The sequence below is a fragment of the Phyllostomus hastatus genome, unplaced genomic scaffold (genome assembly GCF_019186645.2).
Source record: "Phyllostomus hastatus isolate PE091 unplaced genomic scaffold, TTU_PhHast_1.1 phas_contig_58, whole genome shotgun sequence".
NCBI classification, from domain to species: domain Eukaryota; kingdom Metazoa; phylum Chordata; class Mammalia; order Chiroptera; family Phyllostomidae; genus Phyllostomus; species Phyllostomus hastatus.
This window is the reverse complement of record NW_025333916.1, coordinates 27,075,867-27,093,771: the sequence shown is the minus strand read 5'-3', so window position 1 is coordinate 27,093,771 and position 17,905 is coordinate 27,075,867. Positions and strand designations below refer to the sequence as shown.

The 17,905-nt window shown below is 38.8% G+C and overlaps 1 protein-coding gene across 1 annotated transcript in view; it reads left to right on the top strand.

Moving 5' to 3' along the window:
- NLN (neurolysin) overlaps positions 1–17,905 on the top strand; it is a 74,371-nt gene that overhangs the window by 43,486 nt on the left and 12,980 nt on the right. The window contains exons 7-9 of the mRNA XM_045848243.1: positions 1,812–1,947; positions 4,444–4,810; positions 7,780–7,981. Of these exons, the coding sequence (XP_045704199.1) occupies positions 1,812–1,947; positions 4,444–4,810; positions 7,780–7,981 (705 nt within the window). The remainder of the gene's footprint in view (positions 1–1,811; positions 1,948–4,443; positions 4,811–7,779; positions 7,982–17,905) is intronic.

Genomic DNA, 17,905 nt, shown 5'->3' with positions numbered 1-17,905 from the left:
TTCCAAGGTCATGGTTGTCACCTTTAGTTCACAGCTGGCAATGCAAGCATCTATAAAGAGATGACTCAGAAATTTCAGTCAACACCTCATTCATATTCCATGGTCCCACAACTAGCTTTAAGGAAGTCTGGAAGGCTAGTCAGGTAACCTTGCATCTGGCAAAAACTCAGAGAATTCTAGTACTAGGGAGAAGAATGGAGGAATAGATATTGGGAGAAAATTGGCAGCTTGGAGAGAAGGTCTACAGAAACTGAAAAAGGTGAAAGAAAAATATCAGTTAATTTTAGAACTCAGAGAATTATACTGTGTGTTTCTTATATCCATGTTTCCGTCCTAATTTTAAAATAATAGTAATTATAACATAATTATATAGAGTTTGTCCTGGTTCCAGGCACTTTTCTGTGTACTTACATATATTTTCATTTGAATCTTCATTTACCCCATGACTGAGCTGCTTTCATTACCTGTATCCTGCAGGTAAGAAAACTGAGGCTTGGAAAGGTTAAGGCACTTGCCAACTGTCAGACAACCAGTAAGTGGTCGAGCAAACTTTGGGACCCAGGTAGTTTGACTTTGGTGTGTGATCTTCCTTAGAAACATGTCTAGAAATGATTTGCCTATTTAATCATCAGGAGTAGTTTTTCTTTGACGTCAACATTTATTTACTTTTTCTTTTATTGTTTAAAAACAAGTTTATGCTGAGTGAAATAAGCCAGACACAAAAAAACAAATGTGGTAAGATCCCACGTACACAAGGTTCCTGGAACAAATTCACAGGGACAGAAAGTGCAATGGTGGATGCCCGGGGCAGGGGGAGGGGGCAAGGGGAGATAGTATTTAATGTATATAGAGTTGCATTTGGGAGAGATGAAAATATCTGGAGTTAAGGCAGTATCCTTATTTGTATTTTGATACAAATAAAGTAATAGGAAATGTTTGCAATAATTTGAGAAAAATCCCTGAAACATTTTCTAAATGTAGAGCTCTGTGGTCTTAAGTATTGTGCGACCATCACCACCATGTATATCTTTGAGATTTACTCAAGTTCTAGCATGTGTCAAAACTTCTTTCCTTTTTAAGGCTGAATAGTATTTCATTGTATGTATAAACCACATTTTCTTTATCCCTTTACCCATTGATGAACATTTGGATTGCTTCCACCACTTGACTGCTGTTCACATAATGCTGCAGTGAACACAGTTGTACAAATAGTTGTTTGAGTCCTTGCTAAATCATATGGTAATTCTGTGTTTAATTTCTTAATTTCTTTTTTTTTAGGAATCCCAGTGCTGTTTTCCACAGCAGCTGCACCATTTTACATTTCCATTATTAATGCACAGAGATTCCAAATTTTCTACATCCTCATCAACGCTTATTTTCTTTTTTTTTTAAATAATAGCCATACTAATGGGTATGAAGTTAGTTACAAATTTTGTGTTGTGTATATATTGCCACAATGAAAAAATAATTTAGGTACCAAGATTTGGTGCAGTCCTATCAATGAGACTAAATATGGATTCACTATAGTCCTTAAAACTACATTTTCAATCTTAAGTTTACTATATCTAAAATATTATTAAGATGTTGTAACTATCTCCTGATGTTTAAAAGGTCATTTGTTTCCGAAGTACAATTGGGTCATGAATCAAAAAATAAAAGTCTGCAACACTTAAATCAAATAATTTATTAGAAGTTGAGATGGTCTAAAAATATTTGACAGTTTTGCAAACCTAAAAATACATGTAATAACTCAGTGTTTTAGATTCAATTAATTGTTAATGTTTATTTTTGTTGTTGTTGTTTATTACTAGGAAAACACCAAAATTCTGCAGCAACTACTCCCACTGAGGGCCAAAGTCGCCAGACTACTCGGCTATAGTTCACATGCTGACTTTGTTCTTGAAATGAACACCGCGAAGAGTACAAGCCATGTAACAGCCTTCCTAGGTTAGTTCTTTCTTTAAGATTAGTTATGTATTTCCATTTTGATGACTATTTTGCTGCATGATACCAACTGGACAGAGGGCTTTAGACTCTAATATGCTTTTGAGGACATCCTATTTGTTATTCATTCAAGAGAAATTTATTGATCACCTAACTATGTATTAGATACTGTGCTTGGTTTTAAGGGTTGCCCATGGTTTATATTACTATTATAGTCCTTGCTTCATTCTATATTGTATCTTGATTGGGATTTTATTTTATTTTACTTTATTTATTTTTAGAGAGAGGGAAAGGGAGAGAGAAAGAGAGGAAGAAAAACATGTATGTGCAAGAGAAACATCAATCAATTGCCTCTCATACACCCCCAGCTGGGGACCTGGTTCCCAACTCAGGCACATGCCTTGACTGGGAATTGAACTGGGAACCTTTCATTTTACAGGACGACATCTAACCCCCTGAGCCACACCAGTTAGGGCTTGATCGGGATTTTTGTACTAATGTCTAACAAGACATCTAGGATTGTAACAGAGAATATTAGCTTTTGGCTTTGTTCACTGCCCTTTAGTGTTTGTAGTTATAGTATAGCTACTTATGAGTTCATACGAAATGAGCTGAGAAATAACAAATGAAAATAAAACATGTATAAACAAAAAATAAACATTTTATATTCCAGAAGCCACTTACTATATACGAAAGTAATACAAAAACAATAATCATCAAAACTATTATGTAATAACTCTATTCACATTTATTTAACATCACTTTCACTCTTTTTAAAACCATGGTTCTTGCGTCCATGACCTTTAGTTACTGGTATTCTGTCACTCCTCCCTGTCCCCATCTCAGTCCGTGTGTCACTGTCGCAGCAGTCACTCTGATTTTCTCTCCCATCTTATTGAAGATGGTTGAATGACAGCATGGTGTGGGTACTGATTTTTTTTTTAGATTTTATTTATTTATTTTTAGAGAGGGAAGGAAGGGAGATAGAGAGAGAGAGAGAGAAACATCAATGTGGGGTTGCTGGGGGTTATGGCCTGCAACCCAGGCATGTGCCCTGGCTGGGAATCGAACCTGCAACACTTTGGTTCGCAGCCCAAGCTCAATCCACTGAGCTATGCCAGCCAGGGCGGGTACTGATTTTTTATGTAATCTTCTTTAACCAGAATTTATGAAAGTATGGCTTTTTTTTTTACTTTCTTCATTGACCCCTTTCAGACTTTAACAACTAGTCAAAGTATGTAGTCTGTTTTTTATTAGCTTAATTAAGTTGGAGATTTTGAATAATGAGTTCAAATCAGCCTTCAGCCAAAGATTTACTCCACCATGTCCTCCATGGCCATTCCTTGCATTATTAGTGTATATGCTGGCACAGATGTGACATGTAGCAGGTGCCCCATAAATGGTAGTTATTTGTTACTATATAATTCATTTATTCATTCATGAGACATTTATGAAATAACTCTTCTGCATTAGGCAGTATGCTAAATGGTGAAATCACAGAGAGGAATTAAACAAGGTCCGTTTCTCAGTGAACATGCCCTGAGTGGAAACAACAGAGATGTGAACAGGTAATTGCCGTATATCCTGATGCATGTTATACAGACAATGGCTCAGGGAGTTAATAGGTTTGATAAAAATGTTGTAACTGCATATACTAAAAATTCTCCTTGAGAACTACCTGATTAACTTAATTCATTTAAAGTAGTTTCCCTGTAATTTGAAATTGGCATATTCCCATGTGAGCTGTCCTCTTGCTACCTGTACTCACCCGTTCCCTGGCAGGCCCACTCAGAATCACTTCTCTTTTGTCTCCTGTGAGCCTCCTTCTTTCTCTTCACAGCACTCCTCAGGCTGCGGCCTGCACCTCCCACTCTGGGCTGCCTCCGGAGCGGACATGCGTCTTACAGAGGCAAACCTGTGTTTGTCTTACCTATACACCAACTCGTGAAGAATAAATACATAATAAGAGTGTATTCATTTAGCCAAATACAGGAAAAGAGTCAACAGTTGACCACAGTATAAATTGAGGAATCCATCTAAAAAGTGGACTTTCTGTGTCCAAATAGACCTTCTTCACAGGAATAGGGTAGTGATAACTAAACCCATGACCATCAGAGGCATTGAACACTTGTTAGTAATACTAGTAGTCACAGGTCACATTTGATTTATTTTTCCTACCTTTCTGAGGAGCCTCATCTTCTTGAACAATAATCATGTATATGAGTTGAGTTTCACCCCTGCTTTTTTCCTTGAATTATAACATTCTCCTGTCAGAGTTCTGTGAGATAAACTTCAGCTTTGAGGAAGTTTATGCTGTGAAGAAGTTGGGGCCTATTGTGGGTGGTGCTCACAGTAAAAGGGGCGAGGAGCCATAACACAAATTACCTTGAACAACAGGGCTGTCATATGGAGCCTGTTTTCCTTTTCCACCCCTTTCCCTTCCCCTGTCCCTCCCTCCTAGGAGCAATAGATTGCTGACTTTTCCCACTTCCCTCACAGATGATTTAAGCCAGAAATTAAAACCCCTGGGTGAGGCAGAGCGAGAGTTTATTTTGAATTTGAAGAAACAGGAGTGTGAAGAGAGAGGTTTTGAATATGATGGAAAAATCAATGCCTGGGATCTGCATTACTACATGACTCAGACAGAAGAACTCAAGTACTCCATAGACCAAGAGATCCTCAAGGAATACTTCCCCATTGAAGTGGTCACCGAAGGCTTGCTGAACATCTACCAGGAGTTGTTGGGACTTTCATTTGAACAAGTGGCAGATCCTCATGTGTGGAATAAAAGTGTCACACTTTACACTGTGAAGGATAAAGCCACAGGAGAAGTATTGGGACAGTTCTACTTGGACCTCTATCCAAGGTACTAACCAAGGTATTATTGGATTCAAATCCTTAGGGATTCAGCCCCTACCCAGATGAACACTCTTGTCTTCCATAGACCTCTTATGTGGTTCTTAACAAAGGGATTAAAGATGTGGGCTCTGAAGCCAGAATGTCTGGCCCCATTACTTACTAGGCTCTTAATGTCCCTGTGCCTCAGTTTCTTACCAACACTATAGTCCTATAAAGTGGGAATGCTAATTGTACTTGCTTCGTAGGGTTGTTGTAAGGATAAAATGGTTAATTACATGCAAAGAATTAATTGGAGACCACCCAGCCTTTAGCAAGTGCTTAATAAATATTAGCAGCTGTTATTATTATCATCACCATCATCATCTAGTTTGTGCACTCCATTTGCTTAATTTAACATTGAAACCCAAAATGTATTTATTATTCTGATATTCTGTCTGCCAATACTCTTAAGTCTATGGCCACTTCTCTAAGTCTGGCTGAGAAGCAACACAGTATGGTAAGTTAAACTTGAGTTGGGATGTTTGAGTGAGAGCATTTTGGGGACTCTGTTTTCTCCTCTGTAGTTTGGACTAATGATCACTTTACAGAATTGCATTGTACATTGCACCACATAAGCAAATCACCAGGACTAGGTATTTGATCAGTGGTAAGAATTAAAAATATTACTGTCTCTGAATCATGTGGTAACTCTGGACTCCCTAGTGTTTTATCAGATAGGAAAGGATGTGGGTCACTTTCTCTCCAGGCTGCTTTCTAAAACAAAGCCAGCCTGTTACAACTACTAATGCATTTTACAAAAAAGCCGGAGGGAAGAAATTATAGTATCCCCCTAGTTCAATCCCAATAATGAGTTTTTAATCCACAGACTTTGGGTGGCTTCAGGTGGCTGCTGGGAAGAAGGCTGGAAAACTGTGTCACCAGACCGTGGGCAGAGGTGCCTTATCCCCATGCTTTATAGACTTACTTTCACTTCTGAGATAAGCTAAAAATAAACCCATGTCAAATGTAGATGTGTCTATTTTTAATTACAAAGTGTCAGCATACAGTTTTAAGCCAAGAATTCTTTCAGGGAAAATCCTTCAACATTGGAGCTTTCTGTTCCTGGGTCAAAGCTAGTTCTTCTCACTTTATCCTGTTGTCTCTCTGCCAAATTATAATTGGCATCTTTGAGATCTGACCATTGCTACCAGAACTCTGGTTTAGGGACCAGAGGGGTGATCTCTTATGAGAGTAGTGACCAATGACCTACTTAATATTCACTTCCTGTCACCTACATGCTTGCTTCATGAAGATGAGATGGGTTAACTTCTTTTCTTTGTCTAATTAACTCAAAAAAGGATATTTAGAGTAGGTTTAAGAAAGACCAGTTTTTCTTAAAAATCACATTTCAATTTTCATTCATCAAATACTGAGATTCTCAAAACAAAAACAAAAACAAAAATACTCTGATGCTTCCAACATAAGGTTGGCAGTTAAGGACATTTTTAAGACTCACCATTTTTTTAACTTATTGATTAGAGAGAGAAACATTTTTTTAACTTATTGATTAGAGAGAGAAACATTGTTCCACTTATTCATGCACTCATTGGTTGATTCTTGTATGTGCCCTGACCTGGTATTGGACCTGCAACCTTGGTGTATCAGAATGATGCTCTAACGAACTGAACTACCCAGCCAGGGAAAAATCACCATCATTTTATGTAAACAAACCAACAAAATGTAAACAAACAAAATGTAAAAAGGTGTAATGTCAGAATAAGGAATCCTTTAAAATTAAATCAATCAAGTTTATGTTTTAAATAAAAGGTAAAAACCCCTCCATGCCACTGATTTTTAAGTTGGTAGAAACTTTCAGATTTTAAGCTCTTTTTACTTTTTTAAAATTCTCTAAATACTTTTAAGAAAACTGTTGTTTCTCCAACATAGTAGTGCCCACATTACTCTTAAATCAAGAATACTTTTATTGCCTTTTGTAATATACCAAGAGGTATAAAATATAACAAGACAACACTTCCCAAATGACTTTAGCTTTTCCCTGTTAAAAATAAATCTATTCTGGCTGGCGTAGCTCAGTGGATTGAGCGCGGGCTGCGAACCAAAGTGTCACAGGTTTGATTCCCAGTCAGGGTATATGCCTGGGTTGCAGGCCATGACCCCCAGGAACCGCACATTGATGTTTCTCTCTCTCTCTCTCTCTTTCTCCCTCCCTTCCCTCTCTAAAAATGAATAAATAAAATCTTGAAAAAAAAATCTGTTTACCTGTTTACACTTTTCCAACTAATTACATGAAATCAGTCCAGGAACTCTGAAGGACCCAGTGCTGGGCTGGCTGAAAATTGTATCAGATCAAGTGCACGGTGTCTGGTGTGCGTGTCCTCTCCTCTCCTCTGCCTGCCTTTTCCACGTCCCTGCCCACTCCTACCTCCACCTGGGCACTGTTCTGATTGATTGACTGATTTCTTACTTATTTCGAATAGACTTTATTTCTTAGAGCAGTTTTAGGTTCACAGCAAAACGGAGCATAAGATGCAGAGATTTCCCTTTCACCTGCTGGCCCCACACAGGCATAGTTTTCCCCATTATCAACATCCCCCACCAAAGTGGTACATTTGTTACAACTGATGAACCTGCATTGACACATAATCACCCAGCGTTCATAGTTGATGTTGTATATTCTATGGGTTTGGATGAGTTTTTATAATGACACATAGTCACCATTATAGTATTATTTGGTGTAGCTTCACTGCCATAAAAATCCTTTGTGCTCCATCTACCTACTCATCTGTCCCTAGCTCCTGGCAATTACTGATCTTTTTATATTGTCCATAGTTTTACCTACTTTCTGAAAGTTAAATGCTTTAAAGCATCTTCTATCAAATATGTATCAAATGAGACTTAGTGATTGAGAGAAGCCAGGGCAACGTTGTTGCTAGAGAAGGGTGTTCATATCTCACAGACTTCACTTCTGGTCCCCAGGGAAGGGAAATACAACCATGCAGCCTGCTTTGGCCTCCAGCCGGGCTGCCTCCTGCCCAATGGCAGCCGCATGATGTCTGTGGCAGCCCTTGTGGTGAACTTCTCTCAGCCCCTAGCAGGCCGCCCCGCTCTCCTGAGGCACGACGAGGTGCGGACTTACTTCCATGAATTTGGTCACGTCATGCATCAGATTTGTGCACAGGTGAGTGATCTTGCATGTGGAACCTGCCAGTTGCTTTTCTAGAGGTTTTGTTTCTTAAGTGCAGATGGGTTTCTCCCCTTAATATGTTGTTTTCAGAAGCTGAGCATGTTCAAGAATTTCATAGGCCTTCTGTAAAAACACAGATTTTTTTCTGATTGGGTGCTGTTTCACAATATATTTTATTTCAAGGTGAATTCACTAATGAAAGTGCCAACTAAATAGCATCCTGGAAAAAACAAAGCTGTCATCATGGAAGAGTTAAAATACTCTACTTTTAATTTTTTTTTCCCATAGGAATTTGGTGTAAGCTTCACAGATAAGCAACTGCTGTATGTAATCTGTCTCCTCTGTTTATTTTTTTTTAAGATTTTATTTATTTATTTTTAGAGAGGGAAGGCGGGGCAGGGGAGAGAGGGAGAGAGAGAGAAACAGAGAGAGAAGAGAGAGAGAAACATCAGTGTGTGGTTGCTGGGGGTCATGGCCTGCAACCCAGGCATGTGCCCTGACTGGGAATCAAACCTGCGACACTTTGGTTCACAGCCCGCACTCAATCCACTGAGCTACGCCAGCCAGGGCTGTCTCCTCTGTTTATTAATGCTCTGTGTAGTTAAATGGTTTTCAGCTAGCCCAGACTCTACTCCTTTTCAAATAATAAATATTTTGTAATACCTTTCTTTACTAGCCTCAGATTAAAGCCGTAGATAACGTAGGATAACCCTGGAGAGAATTTGCCAGAGCTCGAAGGTATGTGCACAATGGGCGGCAACGGATTTTTCTTTATATCTGAAAATGAACAGTATGCTTATTCTTAACTTTATAATGCAGTCCAGTAATCTGGGCCCTAACTATTCCAGAATAAACCATATGAACTTGCTGAACTTAACTGCTACTGACATATGAAAGCATCCAGTTCAGTAGTTCAATCTAACAGTATCAAAAACTGATGTTAACAGAAATGGAGGGACAGTTTTCCAAATTTGAAATCTCTATATACCTCTGAAGGTAAACTTTAAAAAATAAGCTTTTTATTAGAATAGTTTTAGGTCTACAGAAAAGTTGCAAAGATAGTACAAAAATTGTCCAGGTACCCCTTCCCCTGATTCCCCTCTGGTTCACATCTTACCATATTATAGTGCGCGTGTCCCAACCTAGAAGCCATCATTGGCACTACACTCCACACTTTATTTGGATTTTATTAGTTTTTCCCTAACAGCCTTTCTCCATACAGAGGATATTTAAAATTGATGTAATGTCCTCGCTAAACTTAAAAGATTTTTTTAATGGTTTTCAAATGGTAATGCCGTCTCATGGCTATGTACTAAGACATAATGAAGTATTCATGGATTTGCACTATAGGTGAATAACCCTGCCTGAATCCAGCAGCAAAAAACCTCAGGCTGGTGTAAGTGGCTTGTGTCCTCACCTCTGAGTCCAAGAGTGGTGTCACCATTGTGTTAGTTCGTGTTGCAATAACAATACTGTAGACCAGGCAGCTTATAAACAATGGAAATTTCTCACAGCTCTGGAAACTGAAAGTCCAAGATCAGGGCCCTGGCAGATTTGGTGTCTGCTGAGGACCTGCTTTCTGGTTCAGAGGTGGTGCATTCTCATCGTGTCCTCACATGGTGAAAAGGGTGAGGGACCTCCATGAGACCTCTTTCATAAAGACACTAATCCCCTTCCTGGGGGCTCCACCTTCATGACCTACTCACCTCCCAAAAGCCCCACTTACTACCACCACATCAAGGGTTGGGTTTCAACATACTGATTTGGGGAAGGAACACAAACGTTCAGTCCGTGGCGCCAGCAGTGACATGATTTCCCAACATGGTGAACACCCCTTAGGAAATTTCCTAATGAAAAAGTGTAAATCAACTGTGATTTACACAGTTGATCCCCAGTAGTTAGTGCCTTGGAAATTTAAAGTGTGTAAAAACAATTTTGCAAAAATATGTACAATGGAGTTAGTTTCTAGGCTCACTGAATTATAGATTTCTCATTTATTTGAATGTCCAACAGGAAATACGAGAGACATGGAGGACAGAGGACCGTTTTCGTGGTCCTACACGTGCAGTTCAATCTCAGACATGCAGCATCCCTAACTCCCAGAGGACCCCTAATTACAGCAGTAGCCAAAAATGTACGCACACGCTTCTGAAATACTACTATCACTGATGTTCAAACATTGCTTATTTCTTTCAACATTTTATCCTGACATCCTGGTGCTTCCATGTTTTATTTTTTAAAAACCAGAGGGAATAGGAATGAATGTTCAGATAAATGAGTTCAGACAAACTGATGCAAACGTTTCTGCTCTCTGTTTAGCCCAAGCAAAAGAAATCTTTCAGAATAATCTAAATTTTCTTTCTTAGCTGCTGTTAAAGTCTATTTTTACAGCAGTAGGATTCCTAGAATACTTATTTTCCATTGTATTTGCATTCTGTGGCTGATTTTTTTTTTAATTAGGATAAGTCTAGTATCCACTTTTCTAAAGTACTTTTATGTGTAATTTAGAAAAGTGAAATAAGTTTCTTAATTTTAGACTTATGAGGTATTACTTAGATTATCTAAAATCTAATTATGTACTTCTATGTAGATAAACAACAGCCTGTTTTTGGAAGAGTGGGTCTTAACTTTGGAGGAGCTAAGAACTGTATAAAAATCTGATTTAACCTGTGCATACCTCTTCCAGAAAAATACATATACGCTTATACTCTCCCATTTTTACATGGAATTCCAAAGAGCTCACAGAGCTCTTGGAGCCCAGACCATAGTGGATTCCAAGTAAGTAATCCCTGGGTTATAGCAGTTTCCTCCTTATTTGGATGTTGATTATCAGCTAATGGTTTCACAAGGAAGTAACTTGGTGTCCTAATCACATTTATTAGAATAAAACCGATCTTCAAATAGGGTTTTCAGTGCTGTCGACGCACGTCCTTGTTTTCGGACGCAGAGCTGTTATAACCTTAGTACCATATGCTCACCACGTATCCCAGTGCAGTTCTCCACAACTCTGTTATTTTCACTGTTTATGTTATTTTCAATCCTTTGAGATGGCGACTTGGGTAGTACTGGAAAAATTGTCTTCGTACTACGTCATTTTAGAGATATTTGACTCATGACTAAAATATTTTTTTATTTATTTACTCTTATTTATTCCATCAGTTTAGTGTCTCTTGAAACAATAGGCTCTAGGCTTAGTGTGTGCCTCCCCATGTTCGTGAGCACAGAATGCGCTCTACAGGCGAGCAGCGTGTGAGTCCAGTCCCTTGCTTGATCGTCTCACGAGATTATCTTAGATTTCTTAGTTGTCTATTAATCTTTTCAAATGACCTTATACACTTTAAGAATTTTTAAGTTAATTATATTTGGAACCAGTGATCACTACTTTTGTTTTAAAAGTATAGCAACAGATCTGTATATCTGCAGCTTTATAATAATTTCAAAACCTTTTCTACTGACTTGACCTGGATAGTAGTGAATGAGGAGTTTTTTAATGGCTTTAATGTTCAGGAAAACACTTCTGACTTCCCTGAGAAGTATATAATGAATGAACTATTTGCCGTACATGTTTAGTAGATGGGTTTTAAGCTAGGGCAGCTCGTTGTTTGCATTCTCCTCGGTGGCAGTTCGCAAGTTTGATGACCAGAAGAGCCCGTTGGAGCTTGTTGTAGGGATGTTTGAGTGTGTCGGCAGGAACATCCAGTTTCAAGCATGTAGATGCACTAGTTCGGTCTGTCTACCATCTCGTCATTCAAATGAGTTTCACTCCTATTTTCTTGTGTTTACACTACAGGGTAGGTAATTTTGGAGATAGCCATCAAGAGGTGGTATCTCTAGTGTCTCTTCCTGTTTCGGCTTTATTGTGGCTTGGGCTCTCAGTAATCACTGGCCTTTTGAACTTACATTGAAAAGAACCGTGATGCTTCTTAACAGCCTCCATTGAGATGCCTGTGATGATGGTCTGTGGGTTAAGAGCATTAATCAGTCTCGGACTGTTAGAGATATTTTAAAGCAACACCCCACAAAGCTTGTCAGTTAAAATTGAAAGTGATGGAAGGGCAAAAACTAAAATATAATTATTTATGATTTTTAAATAAACCATTAATTTGGTTGAAAGACTAATAGAGTATCTTGTCTGCTTTAAGTATTTTTTGTTAGATGCTGTTGTAAATAAATGTATCCTGCATCAGTCAGTAAAGCGCTCTAGTATTATGACGAGAGCACTAGATTACAAATCGTCCATGTATTTGTGGGTCTGGCTGTGTGACTTTGGCAAGTTATTCGACCTCCTGGAGCGACCTCATTCTTCTTACCCTTAAAATGAGGACAACAACAGTTCTTATACCTACCTCCCTGGGGTGCTGGCGAGAGATTAAATGATGTGTTAAAAGGTACTTGGGAAAGCATAAAGTGCCATACATATTTCAAGTATTCTTGTAACTGTGCTTATATGTAACTCAGAGCTTTGGGGATCAGTAAGTAGCACACAAGTCATAATTTAAGAGGAGTGGGGAGTTGCCATGAGGAAAAGTACAGTCACTTAGGGTTTAAGAGAATTTACAAATGCTTACCCTCCATGGATTTTGGGTGAGGATCTGTGGAAGTTGAGTGGAAACCATTAGGCATCTCTTTGTTTTTGTTTTGTTTTAATGATTACTGCCTACTTAGAAGTTTGATTCCGGAAGCAAGAGTAGAATGGGCAGTTTAGAGTGTCCAGAGTGGTAGGAGATTAGCTGAAGAGAAATGTTGGTATATTATCTTCAGCCTTAACACCCAGGAATAGATACTTGGGGGGGAAGTGTAGGACAAGCTTGGCCCAACCAGTCAAATCCATACTGGTCAGGCAAACCAGGCAGGCTAACGAGTCGTAGCAGCCTGGATGTACTTAGCATTGTCCATGCACCAAACACTGTGTATACTCAGTGCCTTACACTCATTAGTTAATTCTGTCCTTACACTTTTCTGAAGTAGATCTACCAATCTACTCCTATTATACTATTATGCTATTACTTCCCCCATTTGCAAGTGGGAAAAACAAAGACTTAGAAAGGTTAAATGATGGACCCAGGATCTGACTGTCATGCTCTCCACCACTCTGTTGCCTATAACCAGCCATTGTCTGTGCCCTCAGTCCATGCACTGGAGGCCTATGTTATATCTGAATTTGGTCACCCCCGTATGCATTTGTGTTGGAAGGACTTTTTTTCTCCTACGTTTCTCACACGGCACTTCCTGTAAATCACCGGTCCCTGACCTTTTTGACACCAGGGACTGATTTCATGGAAGACAGTTTTTCCAGGGACAGGGTTGGGGGGCAGATGGTTTTGGGATGATTCAAGTACATTACATTCAAACTCACCTTCTGTTGTGTGGCCTGGTTCCTAACTGTTACCAGTCCGTGGCCCAGGGGATGGCAACCCCTGCTGTAAATCAGTCTCATGTAAGCTAGTGTAGAGTGAATGAATTTATCTAATTTCATGCATCCCTCTCTATAAGTTGACTTCTTAGGTTTCAATCCTGATAATAGAGGGAATACCTATCAGCAACCTCATAGCCTTTGCTTCTTACCCCCAACCTTGTACACTGTTACAGTTTCCAACATCAGTGCTTCCTGTGTGACTATTTCCTTCACCAAATTAGGAGCATTTTCTTTCATTATTTTTCAAATAGATTTTCAATTTCTTGCTCTTTCTCCTCTCTTTTTGACACCCCTATGATGCAAATGTTGGACCTCTTGAAGTTGTCGCAGAGCCTGCTTACACTGTCCTCAGCTTTTTGGGTATTTTTTCTTGTTGTTTTAATTGGTTGTTTTTTTTCTTCTTTATGTTCCAAATCATTGATTCTCAGCTTCATCCACTCTACTGTTCTGTAAATTGTTCTTTATTTCAATGAATGTATCCTTCGTTTCTGACTGGATCATTTTTATGCAGTTGGCCAGGTTTTGGGCTGGGTCTCATAGCTCCCAAGATATCTCCCCCAAATTTTTATCTACCACACGTGGGTGTTAGGCCAGCCTGTTTCACATCTGCACCCCTACTTCCAGTCTGGGTGGGTGCTGTTTCTTTAGTTCTGTAGCTGTCAGACTTCCAGTCAACTTGATTGCTAACAGTTGTGAGTTATTCTATATTTTAGGTGTAATTTCGATGGGGTTGTACAAAGAGGCAAGCCATGTCTGCCTATGCTGCTATCTTGACCAGAAGTCTAACACTTTTTTTTAATGCCTTGCTATATAAACGTCTCCATCATTCTTGGTTTAGGAGTAGATCAGACATGTCAGGGTGTGGAATGACTGCTGAAAAATCAATAGGGGATCACCTCCGACAGCCAAGGTCAGTTCTCCTGAGGCCTGTTCATTTTCCTAAACATGATACACTTACGGATTTCACCAAATGCCTTTTCTTTGATTTGGGATTTTCTCTCGTGAAAATAACATTTTAGTTTAACCACTAAAAGCAACTGATCTCTTAATTATATAGAAAAATCCCATGGGACCTTGTTCTTTAAATACAACATTTTCACATGAGTTTTGGAGCTTTAGTTTATATAATTTCCTCCAGCTCTCACTGTGTTGTATGAATTGAGAAGTTTCTCTCTACAGCACCAAGTCATCTTTATAAAAACCTATAATGGAGTATATTTTGGGCATCCTATTGTCTGTTTAAAAAGATAATATAGAAAAATCTCATAGTTTTAAACAATTTTTTCCTTTCAAGAACTTATAACTAAACAGAAATCAAAGTTTACATTGTTTTTCTAGGCTTTTATTATCAAAATATTTCCTGCAGCAGTAATGCCCAAAACTTTTTGAAGTGTCACCTGCAAAACTAATTTGTTAATTTAATTATTTTGTGTTTATTTTATAGTACTCTGCTTTATTTGGGAAGTATATTAGCATCAATAGTTACTGTGGCTCAGCCCTGACTGGTGTGGCTCACTGGATTAAGTGCTGGCCTTCGGACCAAAGGGTCACTGTTTCAATTCCCAGTCAGGGCACACACGTTTGGATTGTGGGTCGGGTCCTCAGTTGGGGGCGTGCAAGAGGCAACTACATATGATGTTTCTCTCCCTCTCTTTCTTCCTCCCTTCCTTCTGTTTAAAAATAAATAAAATCTTTAAAAATAATTTTAAAAATAATAATTACTGTGGCTCATAAATGACTATATTCGATACCCTCCAATTATTCGTACTGAAAACTATGCAAAGTAGTTTGTAGGGTTCTTTGGAACCCACAGTTTAAAATGGGAATGGTGCTTTCTTGATGTTCACAGTGAGTGGTAACTCAGCAGCCATGCTGTTTTGCACATCTCTCCCCTATCAGCTGCTAGATCCTAAGACAGCGGCTGACTGGATTCCTTTCTCTTTAGATTTAGTTGTTTGCTAGAAATTGAGCTTTTGAATTTTGCAGATTCTTTGTACTCCTCATTTGAGAACCATTTAAATGATATTGCCCAAAGGGCACACAGAGAAACAGCGTGACAGACTTTCGGGAAATTAGTAAGCAGCAGAGTTATTTTTAGCTTTTACTCCTTGCAAACATTTCCTTTTGTTCTTTAGAAGACATTGTTCATCTGTTCATTCACTTGCTGTGCTCTCTCCCCCATGACAAGATGGCTTAGATAGACTAAGCTCTCTCTTCACTCTTCTGCATGACATAACTGTGTTCATTCTTACTTTATTCCACTTTAACTCATGACATACTCATTAATTCATGTTTTTCTAGGTTCTGAAACACCACCACCAACACACACATGCATTTGGTTGTTATTAGGGGTTGATTTTTCCCCCTCATCTGCAAATACTGACTGAGAAATAATCATACAAGCAGGATATACAAAATGTATATTTTTGTCTTTACATAAATGTGTGTGTATATACACATTTACATATATAATGTATGGCGGTAACTGATGGTGTGATTTTGCCTTTATTTGCTGTTAGTGCTTTTGTTTAAACTATAATCCTTAGAAAATCATGCAGTTAGCATTGTAGAACCCCAGGTCCAGAATACAATGTTATGAAGGCTGGCATTTTCACATCACCCTCATGTTTGGTGTTTGAAAAACCTTCAGGTATACATAGAGGAAGTCAGATTTCTACAGAAGCATGCTGAAACCACACTTACTCGTCACATAAAGGCAAATTTGATAGGATTTTTCTGCTTTAGATCCCCTCTAAGAAAACTTGGTCATTTTGTAACATTTTTAGCCTTTTATTTTATTTTTCACTTTTTCCCCATAAGACAAAATGGCATTACTGCAGTTGTGGTTACAATTGCGGGCTCTGGAGTCAGACCACATGGTTTCAAATCCTAGTTCTGTTGCTAATTGCGGTATGCCTCAGTCCTTGTCTCAAACGTGGAGATTACAGTGTTTACTTCATACAGTTGCTTTGGAATTCAAATCAGAGCATTCATATGAAGGCCTGGCATAATGTTTGGCATAGTAAAGTTTCAATAGATGGTAGCTGTTACAACTATTATATAACTTTGTTTTATCTAAATGTAAGATCAGTTATTTTAGAAGATTATATTTGAGAAAGAGGCAAAATATTCAGTTTTCTGGAACCCTTCCCCTGTAAGAATTTTTTATTGGGATGTCCTCAAACACAGGTGGCCCATTCCAACACCCACCGATTTCAGTTTCCCTTGGCCCTTTGGGATTTGCAGCTCTTCATATCTAGAATCAGCACAATTATAATGGGAAGTCAAGCAAAACACTTTTTTGTGTATAAAGAGAGGAAGGCGGAATGTGAGATGGCGTTGACATCTGTGCTTCTGCCCTGGGCCAAAAGCTGATTCGGTTATTTGCTGCTGCGTCGGCATCCCATCTGCTCCCTTCTCCGGTGGTTCAGTCCTTTTTCCTCCCCCTACCCTCTAAGCCCTGGGGATGATGAAGTCAGGGAGCAAAGACTGAGATCTAGAGGTTCTGAAGTGGAAAACAAAATAGAAGTCCAGGGAAAGACAACAGAACAATAACCCCCAGATGACCCTGCTGGGTAAATGCTAAGTCTCCTCTGCTAGTGGCAGTCTTACAAAAATTCTTTGGATGGTATGAAGGTTAAAAAACAGCAGCCTGTTCTAGTGAAGTCCCATCTTTCTGCTCAAGAGCTTTTCTGACTTCTGATTCTACAATTTACTAAACGTTCCTTTAAAAAAAATAAAAGCTTTATTTTTAAATCTTAGCCCAGAACCTCAGAAGTACTTTATTTTTACAAGATGTCAATGTAAGGAACGTTTAAACCTATAGAGAATTTTTTATAAGAATTTATTTGAGCCAAATTGAAGATATGCCAGGAAACATAATTTCAAATGCTCCCTGCAAATGACAGTTCTGATGTTCTTTTAATACATTTGGAATTAAGGAAGGAAGTAAGGAAGATTACATGAAGGTGGGAAAAAGCATGGTGGGAAATCTCTGTGATTACATTACAGGATGGTAAACAGATTATGTCCTCCCTCTCTCTCTCTCTCCCTCTCTCTCTCTCTCTCTCTCTCTCTCTCTTTCTCATTTATTCATTTAGAGAGAGGAAAGGGGAGAGAGGAGGGAAACACTGATTTGTTGTTCCAGTCAAAGATGCATTCATTGGTCATTTCTCATATGTGCCTTCACTGAGGATTGATCCCGAAACCTTGGCCTATTAAGACAATGCTCTAACCAACTGAGCTCTCTGGCCAGGGCTATGTGCTGTCTAGATGGTGGTCTTCAGAGGGGTCTGAAAAAGAGGCATTTCAACATTTCAAGGTGTATTAACCTAGATGCACAAAAACAATGGACAGGGCTTGCTTAAGACAAACATAACCTTTTACTAGGGCAGTTATAAGCCTGGTGCACAGCTACCCACCTTAATCTACCCAGTTAGAAATTTATGATCAGATCACCCTCTGAGGTTACTTTTGGTCACTAACTTATTATAGCACCCCTT